Source organism: Malus sylvestris, chromosome 3 (assembly GCF_916048215.2).
Source record: "Malus sylvestris chromosome 3, drMalSylv7.2, whole genome shotgun sequence".
Lineage (NCBI taxonomy): Eukaryota > Viridiplantae > Streptophyta > Magnoliopsida > Rosales > Rosaceae > Malus > Malus sylvestris.
In genome coordinates, this window is record NC_062262.1 from 3,391,635 (window position 1) to 3,407,599 (window position 15,965).

Genomic DNA, 15,965 nt, shown 5'->3' on the forward strand with positions numbered 1-15,965 from the left:
GATGTCTACACTTCGATTTTAGAGAGAGAGATGGACAGGGAGATAGAGATAGGGAGGGAAAGGAGAAAGCATGGCTTTGTGCATTTTTTTGGGATTAGTTAATGGGTTAGTACACAGGATCAGTGAGGAGAGAATGACAGAGGGATGTATGGGAGGGTATGGGCTTTCAGTTTTTTCCTCTGATTCAACATGTAATGCGTTTTATTCCTACTTGTAAGAATCAAACTAAAAATTTTTAATTTTGACCTGCTGAACAAGGGTTTATCATCACAATTTCCTCACACGCACACAACGTTATCTTCTTCGTTTAATCTTTTAAAGGGCAGAATGTGTTAGGAAACAAAAGACTACTTGTATTATCATACTATGTAATTAAGTAGATTCTTACCTGTTTGTCCAAAAAAAAAAAAAAGTAGATTCTTACCTTAATGTGTGGTCCAAATTTATGGTATAATAAAATAAGAATATCATACAAATTAAAGTACATTTTTGCTCGCCACCATCTCATTGATTACCCCACTTTAAAGGTAAAGCATATGATCAATCAAAGAAATCGAAGGACAAAGCGTCTTTTTTGTTTAGCGTCTCGACTTATTGACTAATTTCAACTTTATGAAACTGCACAAATAAAAGAAAAATGCTAAGGAAACCGCATTTTACCGTTTTATAAAATCCCGACACTAGTCCAAAAATATTCTCCTGTCAAAATAACAAAGAAATACTCTTGCATATAAATATTACACCCAGGGAGTACATTCAATGTGACATATAAGCTTGCTTTATTTTTAATATTGTAAGATTAGCTACATCGTTTAATTCTTATTCAAGGACGATTACACAATAACAACAAAATCCTATCCCATTAAGTGAGGTCCACTGATTCAAGGATGATTATATTTATAGCTACAAATAAATAATTCCAGTTTCGGCCTGTTCTTGAAAACAACCTATCTGCTCTGTGTACCGTGCGTGGTCCACCATCATATCACATACAGGCTACGGCAGTGCTCGAATATACAACAAGAACGAAAAAGTCTTATCCCGCTAAGTGGGGTCTGCAGTTTCTGAGCATAAACCAGATTATTTTTCACCACATAAGCTTGATTCTGGACTTGTACCGGAACTGCTTCTTTGTCACGCACCAAGGACCAGGGAAGGTGCTCAGCTGCATTATTACCGGGTAAATTACAGCAAATAAAATGTGAGACTCTGCCATAAAACTTACTCCACAAGTCACTTGAAGAAAGCCACATATGTGATATTGTTCTGAAACTGAAAATGTATGGATGACTTGCAATATGAAAGTTGTAAAGAGATTATATGATCATAGTTGACGAAATCTATATGTTCTTCAAAGACGGGGTTTTTGAAAGATGTTTTGCAATGTCGATATATGAAATGTCGTATGTTTGAGTCGTAAATCCAAACACTTCGATACAGATAGTGACAGAGCTTACATTGCCGATGATCTTGGCCCCAAACCATGCTGTATCTGCACCATATGGAGGGGGAATGACTGTGATTCCATCAGACAGATATGGAGGGAGAACTCCGTGTAATTCCTTCTCTAACCTTCCTGAATATAAAAATATCAAAAGATAAAAGATAAGAGTTTGTTAGTAAGATTTCAAATTCATATTCCATTATAAAAAAAAAGACACGGAAAAGTTTCTCGTATTTGAATGATGCCTGCGAGTCCTGGTAAACATGCAGTGCCTCCTGACAAAACTACTGTCTTGAACCAAGCATTGTCTCCTGTTAGTTCTGCCGAATGGCAATGTTCCATACAAAGAGCAACAGCCTGATGCAAGCTCATGGTATCCCTATACAAAATATGATACTATTAAGTTTCAAATAAAATTTCCCCTTGAAGTTCTAAGCTACTGGTGAAATCAGGACATAAAAGATTATCAACGATTTTAAACGACATGCTCGAGATCAGACACCAATCATAGGCGCTAATTTGATGCATACAACACAGAGTTGATACTTGCTTATGAAATGGGTGCTAGAGAATTTACTGGTTCTCAAAATGGGGAAAGGGAGATGAGGAGAGAAAAACATAGAGCAATAAATCTAAAACTTTCCAGTGGTACTTACAGTCCTGCAAGCTGTGGCTGGAATAAGATCTCTCCTGTTTGAAACCGCTCTTTTGAAACAGTAAAACATTCTTCTCCACCAGATACAAATGAAGCTTGTGTATTTTTAGATAGCTCAGCTTCATAATCCTCAGCAACGTAACATAGTTTCTGAATAAAGTCAACCAATGAGACATGAAATTGAAAATTCTTTCTTCCATGATTTACCATACTAACGAATACACTTTGTTTCTAAGCTTCCACAATTCAATATTTCAACCAGTAAACCATGGGGCAAACTGAACTTCTTGCCCCATGGTGTTGAGCTCACTTGGTAACTTCCTATTTCTCATTCGACCAATAAACTTCCATATACGACTATGACATGAGAAGAAAGAACAAAAACTAGAACTGGAAACCATCCCCTTATAAAGAATTGTGGCATGCTACTGGTTAATGTGCATTAACACTGATGGACAGTATTCTATACCGATAAAAATGGGTTTTTGTCACAAATGGTTCTTGAAATTGACCCACCCCATCAAGGTGGTCCCTGAAATTGAAAATCAATCAATGTAGTCCCTGAAAATGAGTGTCGCAAATCAATGTGGTCCTTCTGTCACAATTCCGTTAAAAATTATGTTTTGTGCTGACGTGGCACTTAAATGGGTCCCACAAATTTAATAAAATAATTTTTTGTGAATTAAAAATATTTAAATATAAAAAATAAAATAAATATATTTAAATAATAACAAAAGAAGAAGATGATTGAACACTGTTCATCATCTTCTTCCCGTGAGAATAATTTTTTTTTAAGTTTTTATGTTTTAAATTCTTGACATTTCTTGTTCTTAATTTCTTGAAATTTCCTCGTTTTTAGCTTGATTTAGTGTTTTTTCATCTTGGTTCTTGAAATTTTCTGAGATTATTGGTTCCGGAAGATTTTTGAGTTAGATATTTTGTGAAGAAAATGGAGTTTCGTTGAAGAAAATGGGTTAGCTTTCTAGGTTCTTGAAAATTTCCTGAGATTCTTGAACTTTGTCCATGGGATTGTTCCGGTACCCGTTTCTATGACGGCGAAACTGGCTAGGAGGCCGTCCAAGGTTCGCCACACGAAGGTGGAGGAATAGGGTGGGAAAATCCAATGGTCACCATGTGTGCGGCCAGGATCTTTCAAATAACCCGGTAACCCGGCCACAATTCCGACGACGGCACTCCACCCAGAGAGTGGGAGGGGTGGTGTGGGATGGGGCCTGTAGTGGGAGGTTGGGATGGGAAGAAGATGATGAACAGTGTTCAATCATCTCCTTTTTCATATTTTTTATGTTTCAAGTTTTTAATTATAAAAACTAAAAATTGTTTTTTAATATTTAAATATTTTTAATTCACAAAATAATATTTTAATAAATTTGTGGGACCCATTTAAGTGCCACGTCAGCACTTAATATAATTTTTAACGAAATTGTGACGGAATGACCACATTGATTTGCAACACTCATTCTCAGGATCTCCATTGATTGATTTTCATTTTCAAGGACCACCTTGATGGGCTGGGTCAATTTCAGGGACCATTTGTGACAAAAATCCGATAAAAACTCAATGACCACAGCCTGCACCATGAAAGGATAACAGCTATACCTCTTTCACAGTCTGAACAGTGTACAGTGAGTCAAAATTGATATTGTTCCTGTGCAATAGCTCCCTAAGGAACCCTGTAAGCTTCAGTGCTCCCAATCCCATAACCTCCACACCCACCTTGCGCATTACTTTACCATTTAGAACTGTAAACACAATAGTACCGCTTTAAGTACAAAATTTCAAGAGTCCCAAGCAACAAAAAGTGTAAAAAAAAAAAACAGCATCACCACAAACAAAGAAAGAAAAATATTTATTGGAACTGAAAAGTACTGTGGAAGATTCTTAACAAAAAATAGTGGAAGAATTTTTGCAAAGAATATCTAAAGGAGTAAAAGTAAAAAAAGCCACACAATGCCAGATTGCCAGCTAAAAAATGAGATGTAAACCAACATTTGAGTAACTGTGAAGAAAAAAAATTTACAACACAATTGTAAAGTGTGTTGTAAATGAGAAACTATGCACAGTCCCTACGAAAGCATCAAGTGTGACCACAAATCCTTTTTTCAGCAGTTAATAATTCTGAAATCATGAGGAAGATGGAACGTAGGATAGCTTACTTGGAACAATAGAAGTGACTTGGAAACCGATGTTTACAACAATCCCTGAAGTTTTTCTTGCTGCATACAAAGCTAAAGTTGCCTACAGTTTCAAAAGCAGACAATGAATACTGGACCGAGACTCAAACAAACCATTTATACACTGAGAGATGCAGTTCCAGATGAAGTGACAACTTTGCATGATTGCAACGCATTAGGTCCCTTCTTCCATATGGTTTATGGACAGCATATATATTATTATGGAGGGGAAGGAGAACAGTTTACCTGATTAATGGCACAGACAGCAGGGACATTCATGTCAAAAAGTACCCTGTACATAGCTTCTTTGAGCTGCCGTCTCGATGCTTTGGCAGATTCAGTATCTAGAACAAAAATAAGGAAAAAATAGCACATTAGGAGGATGAAGACACTACCTTGTGAAGGATAACAAGACAAAGACAATTGATGTAACCAATCCAAGTTATAACTCTAGGGTAGCAACTCACCATCATAATGGCAAATAGGTATAGACAAAACCACGGGCTGCGAAGATGGTTTCACCTGCATCCTAAGAAGAAACACAATCACATATCAGCTATACCTGCTATCTAAGATTCAAAGGCATCGATGTAAACCTGTGTTCCACATGATAATGAAGGCAGTGCAGTTTCTTCTTTACTTTTAAAATGAAATTTTAGCAGAAAAGTATCTTAAATGTGCTAACTTGTATTTAAGTCACTGAAATGCAGATTGAATAAAGAAATATATGTAATTAACTAAGAGAAAGAGGATTGCATCAAGAAGAACAGCCACAAGCTTCTTTAACTATGAAGTTGCTTGACTAATACATCAAAATAATGAAAACTAAAATGATAGAATAGCACACCTGCTATAAATAGTCACAAAAAAATGGTGGAGTCTAGAGTACATCGGCGACTCAACATTACCAAATTCCTGCAAGCATGGCAAGAAAAACCCAAAGTATGGAATTAAAAGTGAAAGATAGATTGAAACAATCTAACAATCATGTGGAATGGAAGTTATATGCAAAAGAACTTCTTGACTGTGAGTTCAAATAAACATCTCACCAAAAAAGTTGCTGACCGGCCCGATGGACATGCGTATTTGCTCCAGCCAAACTTGCAATAGCCAGAGCCCCCTTCCCAACAAATGTAAAGAGAAAATGAGGGAATAGTTTATGTCGAACTAGATAAAGTCCAAAGTTTGCTAACAAAAACAAAATCATAACCCTACGTATATCACTATGGATGGTAGATAATAGTGATACCAAAACATTGAATAGCTATTGTTTACAAGCTTCTTAACAAAATACCACAGAAATGAAGATATGCTATTAATATTTGGATTAACAAGTGAAAAATTATGTCAGCATTCTCAAACATAATAAATTGTTAATGTGTGTGGAGGTTAGAGACACTCACCGTCAATGATAGCAGAACCAGGAACTTGAACTCGTTGACTATAAATACCCATATAGGACAATTGGGGACTCTCGCCCGAGAATGTTCTACAATAAAAATTACATTTGAATTAGCTCGACCATAAAACTCAATGAACAAGCACTGAGCAGCATATACATTATTTCCGCATTAAAGTACAAATTCACTGGACAAGTCCATGGTTTCCTCACCAAAACAATGGTGTAACGTTTTCTCCAAGATACTAACACTCGACTATCACAACGAACAAGTACAACCAATTAAAATCCCTTTCACAATTCTGACATTCTTTATGTTCGACCACTTAAAATCACACCTTTACACAACTTTGCCAAAAATGAAAAATCTCTGTCAGTGAAAAATTCCAACCTTTGATGGCACTAATAATAATTTAAACTAAAAAAATCATTTGATCGATAAATATAGACTTTAGAACTTATGAACTGAGCTGCTACCAAGTCTTGAACTTTAAATTTCTCAGTAAACTCTCAATCATTTAACACTACTTTGAATTCAAAATTATTTAAATTTAAATGCATAACAAAGACGTCAAAATTGAATCCCAAAGTGGGATTTTTCAGCTGAGCAGATTAAATAAATAAAAATTGAGAAGTGGGAAATGCTTGATATTGAACATACTGAAGTGGGTATCCGAATCTCAAATGGGTTTCCGAGAAAACAAAGGATTCCCAATAAGTCTCCTCCTCCTGCTTCTGCAGAAAGAAAATCCACAGCTCGTTCTCGGAGACGACGCACCGCCACGCTCTGCATACGACGCTCAACTTCGCCGCTTCCTTAGGCCCCACTAGTCTCACGATTTTCATCATTAGGTCCGTCGGCAGCCGATTGAACGCCCCGGAACCTGCCGTCGCCGACGGCGAGCTCGAAGAAGACGACGACGACGTTGACTCTGAACTTGAAAACGTGCGGCTCGACACCAACTCCCACGCTTTTCTGATCAACGTCGTCATGGTTTTCTTCGGGCCACGACGATTAGCTTTTTTTTCTTTTCAATTTTTGATGCGTAGAATTTTCTCGAGAAAGTTTTAGTTTCCATGTAAACAAACGGAAGCTGGTAGTTGTCTTGGTATGCTTGTGCCGTAGCGGATGGTTTTTCCGAAAACTGAGAAGGCAGAAATTGATGACGTGGGATCTGCGTGTGTCGACTTTCACTGCCGCCTTGACACCGCCTAGGCCGTCTGGGAGCGCATAGAAGTGCCTAGGCAGGTAACATGCCCGATCTCGATATTTCCCGAATGACAGGATAAGCACGTGTTGGCCGACATTCGAGCGTGACGAAAACCATTTATTGAGTGCAAAAGCTGAAAACAATGGATATATAAGACTTATAAATATGAAAGAATAATGAATATGCATGTAAGGAACGTGTTCAGAGTATACAACTAACTAAAACACTAGAAGAAATAATATAAAATTGAATGAAACAAATGATGGATCCTACACCGAGAGAACTCAAAGATGCCGATACGAAAGTGTCTGGATGCCGGATTGTATGCCTCGATTCTAAGTTCTGAAGGGGGTGCAAAACAAACATGAGTGGACCAAGTTGATATATATAGGGATGTGATATCCACACACCATTTTTTACTTCTCACACACCCTTCTAATTTTCGGTCGTTGGATCGAGTGAATTGCAGCAGATCAGAGGACAGAAATTAACAAGGGGTGTGTGAGAAGTAAAAAGGGTGTGTGGATAGCACACCCCTATATATATATATATATATATATATATATATATATATATTAAAACAGTTATCAACATACTAACCCCTAGGTTTTATAAAAACACATATATATCATGATAAACATAGGTTTTTCAAAACCTAGTATGTCGTGCAATGTCTCAAATAATAACTTATATATATAATAATCACTAGTGAATGTTTGATAACCCCCAGGCCCCATGCCGGCTCCCCATCTCTGAGCAAACAATCAAAGGAAAATTACCCCCAAGCCCCATGCCGGCTCCCCGTCCCTATGCTAATAGCCAAAGGAAAAACATTTCAGACCCTATGTAAACACCCTAACCGTCGCTTGGGACGGACCAGAATTTATCCCTTCGTCTCGTAGCGGAATAGGGACCACTAGGTAAGTACAAAACCCTTGAATATATATATATATATATATATATATATATATATATATATTTGAAAAGCAACTTCATAGTATAAAATCATTCATCATATATACTATAAAGAGGTGTTCAAAACATGTTCTAAATATCATATCGTCATCCATAAGATATTCTATAAGAACCATGGAATTAAATATCGATAATATCGGCGATATTATCGTTTTTCTGAGGTTCCGATATTTTCTGAGGTATCCGTCTCATTATCGTCAAAATATCGCGATATTATCGATAATATCGCGATATTTTCGATATTATCGAAAAAATTGTCGTTGATCCTTCGTCGGAAAGGCAGCCGAGGCTGCGTCGTCGCCCCAGCTGCCCATATCTCTCTGCAATCCATGCTCAAACCCAAGATCTGCGCCTCAACGACGCCGATCTGGCTGATATCGGTGACGATGGTGACGAAGCCGAAGGAGGAAGAGGAGGAGGGGAGGCGGCGGAGGGAGAATGAGTAGGAGGAAACGAAGAGGGATCTGGCTGATCTTGGGTTGAAGCAGATGCGGAACAGAGACGGAGGCGAGCGCGGCGCCGGCGGGGCAGGCTCCGGGGGGAGGAGGAGAATGGGTGCCGATGTTCGCTTCTCGCTGGCATCGTGGTGGTGAGGGTGTGGGACGAAGCCGTCATTGAAGCGGGTGGGGTGTATTCCTGAAGCATGTGTGAATCTCGGACTCTCGGTGCAGACTGCAGAGAGAAAAGACGGAGAGAGATGAGAGTTTTGAGAGTCTCTGTGCGTGTGGTGGTGCTGTTGCGCCGTCGTCGGGGTGGCTCTGGTACCTCGGTGTGTGGGTGTGGGTTCGATCGGCGAGAGAGAGATGTGAGTTAGCTGAGACTTGAGAGAGAGAAATGATAGTTGGTACGGGGAGAAGAGAGAGATAGGTGAGTGCTTGCCACGTGGCAAGCACTGATAGGAGGACAGGTTTAGAAAATCTGAAAATGAGATTTTGATTGGATGAAGATAGGGGACTAAAATGCAAAATTTAATAAACCTTTTGGGGGAAAAAATGCGAATTTACAAAATCTTTTGGGGTGGGGTTTCACAAAGTGGCTTATAATTATGACGAAGAATAAAATATTAGGATTGCTTTTTAGAAACTTTATATAACCTTTCTCTTGCCATTTACTTGGTAAACAAGTTTTGATAGTCCAACTATCCAAGAATTTCTTCTTTTCTATGTTCACACTAATGATTTTTTGTCCTCGAATATGAGTTAATTGAATCATGTTTCCTAAACATGTGACCAAAATCAATTGAACATGTGATTAGGTACGAACATGAGAAAGTTAGTTGTTTGGATGAATGCGATACAATGCTAAGTAACTTTATACCTAAATCACATCTCTAGCAACGACTTCAGGTCTATCCAACCTGATTAAGAGCATTGGCACACTCCTCGTTGTTTGAATGGTACATAATTCATTATATATAAATGATTATGATGTGTTTAAACTTCTTTCATTAATTACTACATATTTTCTATATTCACAATGTTTGTCAGCTCGCTATATAATCAACTTGATAATGTTAAATCCATTATGCAATGCATTTCCTTCCAATTTTTTGTGATAAACTAATAGATAATTGACTAAATAAACATCTTGCAAAGTTTCAATTAAAATTTCCAAGTTTTTCTTACAATTTCCGTGGTTTCCATGTAATTTTTATCGATATCGATATTTTACCGATATTTCCATCGATATTTCCGTGTTTTCGGACTACCGATATTTCCGATATTACCGATATTTTATTCCTTGATAAGAACACAGGTTATAGGAAAAATAGTAATAATTCAAAATAGCCTCAGTAAGCATGTTATTTCACAAAACGTTTTCTACTATTAAAACATGCATTTTTAGAAGGGGTCCACTTACAGATACTTAGCCGCCGAAGAACCACGCAAACTAGCAAACACGAAAATGCCACAATAATTGCCCCTAAGCACATAAAGGGTCCAATTAATATAAATATACTCAAACAATTAAATTTGGGGAAACGAACTTAAAAAACGGGTCAAGGACGTCGAAATTAGCCTAGGACAGGTTCCGAATGAAAGCCGGAAAAAGTCAATGTTGATCGTTAACCGGTCAAAGTCAACGATGACCGTTGACCGATCAAGTCAACGTTAACCGTTGACCGAGTCAACCGTCATATTGGGTCAAATTTGGGCCTAAAGGGTTTGGGTTCAATAGGTATAGGGTCTAAAGGGTATTGGGCTTGAAAGCTCGATCCAATAAAAGGGTTTTGGGTTTGAAAATAAAAATAAACAAAAATTAAATAAAAGGAAACTGGATTTTGGCTTAGTGGTTCAGCCCAAAGCCCCAGGTTTGGATTTCAGACTTGGGCTTGGGTAATTGGGTTAGACCTTGGGTTAATGGGTCGAGTTGACTCATTTTCAGGCCAAGGTTTTGGCCGGTTTTTGGGCAAACTTCAAACGCCCATAACTTCTTCGTTACTCAACCAAATCAAAAGATCCAAAACATGAAAATTATAGTACTCGACGAGATGAAGAGATTGATACCCTGCACGATGGCCAACTTGCTGTGGTTTGGCTGGAAAACTCCTCGAAAGGGTGGTGCTTGTCGGAAAATCGGGTTTTTGGCTGAAGGTTTGGGGAATTTTCAAAGCTTCGTAATTTCTTCGTTACTTAACCAAATTGAGTGATTTAAATGCCAAAATGTATTTAGGAATGTGAAGAAGAGATTCATACCAAGTGTGGACCGAGTGGTGGCTGGAACTAGCCGAAAAATGGCATGAAAGATGTCCAAACGACCATGGTTTCTTCACCAGAATCTAGGTTTATGATCCGAGTTCGTTTTTTGCATATAAACATGCCGAACCACTTCAACAACCACCTAAGTTTACATCTAAACATCAATTATGATGATTTTGGAGTGGTTAGATGACTTACCTATGTCGGAGGAAGTAAGAACTCGCCGAAGTTCTCTATTTCCAGTTTTCCTCCGATTTGAACGTGGGTCCAAGGATTGTTCGATGAGTTTAGGATCGGGGAGGAAGACAAGACGATGTGAGGATGATGGTTGCTCTGTGTATGTGTTTCTAAAGAAAAGAGGAAGAGCTGAAATGTCACATCCTCGCCCAGGCCCCCACCACATCCAGGGCTCGACTCTACCGTAGCACGATATTGTCCGTTTTGGGCCCCGAACACACCCTCACGGTTTTGTTTCTGGGAACTCACATGAGAACTTCTCATTGGGTCACCCATCTTGGGATTGCTTTCACATGAACTCGCTTAACTTCGGAGTTCCGATGGAACTAGAAGCTAGTGAGCTCCCAAAAGACCTTGTGCTAAGTAGAGATGAGAATATATATATATATATATATATGTGTGGCTTACAGGATCCTCACCCCTAGGCGATGTGGGATCTTACAATCCACCCCCTTTAGGGGCCCAACATCCTCGTCGGCACACTTCCGGCCAGGGATTGGCTATAATACCAAATTGTCACATCCCGGCCTGGGCCCCACCACATCCTGGACTCAACTCCACCGTAGCACTATGTTGTCTGCTTTGGATCCCGATCACGCCCCCATGATTTTGTTTTTGGGAACTCACACGAGAACTTCTCAGTGGGTCACCCATCATGGGATTGCTCTCGCACGAACTTGCTTAACTTCGGAGTTCCGATGGAACCCGAAGCCAGTGAGCTCCCAAAAGGCCTCGTGCTAGGTAGAGATGAGAATATATATATATAAGGCTTACCAGGATCCTCACCTCTAGGTGATGTGGGATCTTACATGAAGAGAGAGAGCACGGCATAAGGGGGAAAGAGAGAGAGAGAGAGAGAAAGACTTTTTCAGAAAAATAAAAGAAAAGGGAAGAGGGAGACTCACGGGTCCAAAGGGAAAAGAGAAGAAATGGGGCACCTGTGGGCGATGTGAGATCTTACATGAAGAGAGAGAGCACGTCATAAGGGGGAAAGAGAGAGAGAGAGAGAGAGAGAGAGCGAGAGAGAGAAAGACTTTTCAGAAAAATAAAGAGAAAAGGGAAGATGAGACTCACGGATCCAAAGGGAAAAGAGAAGAAAGGGAGCTGGGTAGAGGAGACCGAAAATGAAAGAGGGCCCTACGGGCTGTCACGCCCCGACCCACGAATAAAGACTATCCACGAGCTAGGGTGTGAGCTATATCTTACCTATAGAAATAAATTCTACAACCAAGATATGGTGGAAAATAAAATGAAATAATTAAAATTTATTGAATACGCAGCAGAATAACAATAATGCACACATTAATTCACAACAAAAAGTACTAACAAAATAATAATTAAATTGTAACAAATATTAGTATACAAAATTAATTCATAACAAAAATACCAACTAAAATAATAATTGAAATAAGTAGCTCTTGAAAATACTTAAAATGTATGCAATGAGATGTATGAATATACTCACTCCCTTCTAATCTCGTCAACACATACCTAAGGCACCCAAGCCTGCACGTCCCATGTCATGCTTATACCACTTGGCTCTGAGTACGTTAGAATATAAGTTAACTCCCGTTCATCCCTTAACCCAATTTTTATAATTAAACTCTCAGTTTCCACTTTATTAAACATGCACTTCCCTTGACGCCCAAATGTATACTCAAGTCCTGCACCCTACGCCTGATATATACAAGATTTCATTATTTTATAATCAACCAATTGTATACTCAAGCCCTGCACCCTACGCCTGACATATACACGGTTCATTATTTTATATTCAAGGTAAACTTTAGCCCTTGAATATCCTCACAACTTAAACACTTTACACAAGTGAGCACTTGACACAACACAACTCTTTTTCTTGCTTTGCAATGCATATGTATATGTCATGTTCACATAGATATCAATACTCACACTTTATCTAACAAGCCTGCAACTTCAAAATAAATCAAATTGATTAGTAACAAGAGTAATACAATCATAAAATTAACAAAATAATAATCTATAATCCATCATATAAAATGTTGCTCGTTGACCACTCCATATATATTTGTTCATCGTCTCGTCCATCTTGGTCAGGCAACCTGTTTTTATTAGAAAAGAATAGACATCCATGTTAGAGAAAATAATCATTAGAGTGAAATATATGTCTCAAATGCCACAAGGCATGAAATTATGTCTCTAGCTTTTCCCTTTCCAAACATCATCTTTTATTTTTATTTTAGCCCACCACTTCTACTTCTTTAATATAGCTAAAACTATCAGCTGTTCGAACTGGGATATAAGTTAGCACATATATTCAATTGTTGTGGTTTTTGGATATGTTATAGAGTAGATGATAAGGAACAACTTTTGTGAAGGAAGTATTTCGATTCGAGTTACGAAAAATGGGGTTTTGGTGCTCATAACATGGCTGTCCAGTTTTCTGCGGGATTAGAGACATGAGTTGGTATTTCAGACATAATGGCCGATCACAACGTTGGATGTTTCTGAAATTTTGATATATCATGGTAGAGAGACAGATAAACAACTCTCATGAAGGAAGTATTATAATAAAATATATGGATGATGGTGTTTTGATCTGTTAAATAGGCTGGACGAAATTCTAGTCTTGGATATCTTTCTTTTGATAGATGAAAATGATAGTAGTTTGATGGAGATATTTGTTGGATAAGGCTCATGTATTTTTCTGGGATTTGTCTCACACTCTTTGTACAACATCCTCAAGAGAGATAAATAGAGATTGCCGATAGTTTGGTGGAAGTGCTTCTCATGGAAAAGATCTCAAAATGTAAATGTATAAACACACAAGATTTAAGTGGTTCGTCAAATTGACTACATCCACTAGGGTTTGCTTTCATTGTATTTCACTATATATGAGGGACTTACAAATACAATGAAAGATAGCTTAAAGCCTTAACATTATGTAAAAGAAAGGTAATTGGATAATATGAAAGGGAGGATGGCTTTTTATTGGAGTTGTTCTTTTTTTTTTTCTTCTTCTTCTTCCTCTCTCTTTTCTTCTTCCTCTTTCCTCTATGTCCTTCCGTTGTTTCTTTTCTCCTTCCTTATGTAGATTGCATGACATCTTCTTCTCCAAAGAATCTCCACAAGTGTGCCAATGAAAAGAAAGCAAGTGTTGTGCTAATCATTAAACATGAAATGTGTTCCAATAGAAACACACCAAATGTTAACCTAATCATCACCATGAAATGTGTTCCAATCACAAGGCAACACATGTTATTCTCATCATTAACAATGAAATGTGGTCCAATAGACAAACAACAAATGTTAAGCAAAACCTTAGCTCTAATATGTGTTCAAATGGCAAAGAGACATGTGTGAAGTTAATCAATATTATGCAAGGTGGATACAAGCATCCAAGGCCACGTTCATCTCTAAGGAATATGAATCCCACCTCTTCAAACTTCGGAGGGATGAATCATCACCAAACATTTAGCTCTTAGATTCTTAATGAATACAAACTTGCCAACTCACCCTTAAGTAGACTTCCACCTTCACATTTAGAGTGGTGAGTAATCACCAAATCATTAACTCCTAATGCTACAAACTCTCCACCTCAACCTATTTAGAGTAGTGACTAACCCCTCCCCTTTATTCTCTAATGGTTGCCAAAACGCCACTTAGCCTTTGTGAGAAAAATCTAGCCAAACTCATCATAATCCCCTTCTCCAATTCAAACTAAAAATATCTCTAATTACATATGAACATGAAATACTGCTAGCTAGGTTTTGAAATAATTTGTAGGAAAAAAGGATTTTACATTGAAACTATTTTACATACCAAGAATAGGTTCTCGCATAAAAATAAATCAAATAAAATCATTACATAAAAATAATTACCCAACATACACCCATATATATATAACCTTTTTTTTTATACAGGGTATTACACGGGCACACACATTAAGACCCAAAAATAATTTTTTTAATAAAAACCCAAAACTATTTTTAAATCGGGGGTGGGCTGTAACAGCAGACGCCTAACCCCTCCCCATTTTTGTCCACCGATTGGCACCTAATCGGAACGGTACATCATCGACTAGCACCTAGGCGACCGCCTAGGTGACTTTAGAACACTGCCTCTACCACTAGCCCATTGCCCATCCCACCCTTATTCGTTCCATGTACCATAGTAGGCCATAGCCAAATGTCATCCATCATCCCTTACTCCCAAACTAATAATCACTGCTCATCCATCCCTCAAACCTTAAATCAGATCGATCTCTTCCTAATCAACCAGATCAATCTAGAACCAACAATTACACAATGGGTTTCAACCATTTGGATCTTAAATTTTCATTTTTAGGAAACTACCTCTCAAATTGCAAGTAGAAAATTCAAAGATAAATCAAAACACTTAACATCATGTGGGAAAAGAATGGTGGTTGGGGAAGTTTCTGTAATTTGGCATGAAAGTGTAAGAGAAGAGGGATGACGGGTTATGAGTTAAAAGCAAAACATGAGGGAATTGGATCTTCTCATGAGTACAAGCTCAGGAGCCTACTGACCAACGCACGTGGGCTGTTAGATTTTGATCCAACGACCACAATTATTATAACTTTTAATGTGACATCTTATTTGTAGCCGTTGGATCCACGTGCACTGGTCAGGAAACTCCTGAGCTTGTGCTCAGGAGAGGATCCAATTCCAAACATGAATATAGAATATATAGACACGTGTTTTTCTTTGAATGATCCAGTCAGTCAAGTACTTAACTATTATCCTTATAAAATTTTAGGATTCAAATTGGAATTTTAATTCAACGTGTGAACCCTTTTAAATACCTTACAAGAAGCTGAGTGAGTTTGTTCGGCATAACCTTCAGTTTAAAGTTCGTAGATAAATAGGTCATCTCCATTCCGCGGTAGAGGTCTGTCCTCGACGTGGAGGTGGCTTAAACTTGGAAGGCCAAAGTTGAGATGTCTGGAGTTGCTCAAGGGAACTCTTGCTTAGGCCATTACTCCACAATATTGTATTGTAGATTGCATCTCCACCATGGTGGTGGAAGCTCTAATTGCATCCTGAGCTCGAGAGGGTTGCAAGTCTCTCATGGCATCACTTAGTTCTCTAAGTATCTTTCTAATGTGATCCAAGAGCATGAACATGGTTTGGGTATGAGAATCATTCTACGGA

General features: G+C 38.2%; 1 protein-coding gene across 2 annotated transcripts; it reads right to left on the reverse strand.

Moving 5' to 3' along the window:
- Positions 1–762: 762 nt before the first annotated feature.
- On the reverse strand, positions 763–6,910 carry LOC126616734 (actin-related protein 8-like). 2 transcript variants are annotated; one of them, XM_050284832.1, is made up of 12 exons: positions 6,352–6,910; positions 5,695–5,780; positions 5,341–5,411; positions 5,139–5,206; positions 4,759–4,820; positions 4,538–4,635; positions 4,274–4,355; positions 3,717–3,859; positions 2,101–2,249; positions 1,690–1,823; positions 1,458–1,576; positions 763–1,165 (listed from the first exon to the last, which is right to left on the reverse strand). In XM_050284832.1, exons 1-12 carry the CDS (start codon positions 6,681–6,683, stop codon positions 1,088–1,090), a joined length of 1,422 nt encoding a protein of 473 aa, XP_050140789.1. In that variant the 5' UTR covers positions 6,684–6,910; the 3' UTR covers positions 763–1,087. The 2 variants fall into 2 exon arrangements, with proteins under 2 accessions (XP_050140789.1, XP_050140790.1); XM_050284833.1 differs by lacking the exon at positions 6,352–6,910 and adding an exon at positions 5,904–6,047.
- Positions 6,911–15,965: the final 9,055 nt, after the last annotated feature.

Coding starts and splice junctions, on each gene's coding strand:
- LOC126616734 (XM_050284832.1), bottom strand. CDS start 6,683: ATGACGACGTTGATCAGAAAAGCGTGGGAGTTGGTGTCGAGCCGCACG. Junction 5,207..5,340: donor GCCGGTCAGCAACTTTTTTG/GTGAGATGTTTA, acceptor CCATGCTTGCAG/GAATTTGGTAATGTTGAGTC. Junction 1,166..1,457: donor GGGCCAAGATCATCGGCAAT/GTAAGCTCTGTC, acceptor GTAATAATGCAG/CTGAGCACCTTCCCTGGTCC.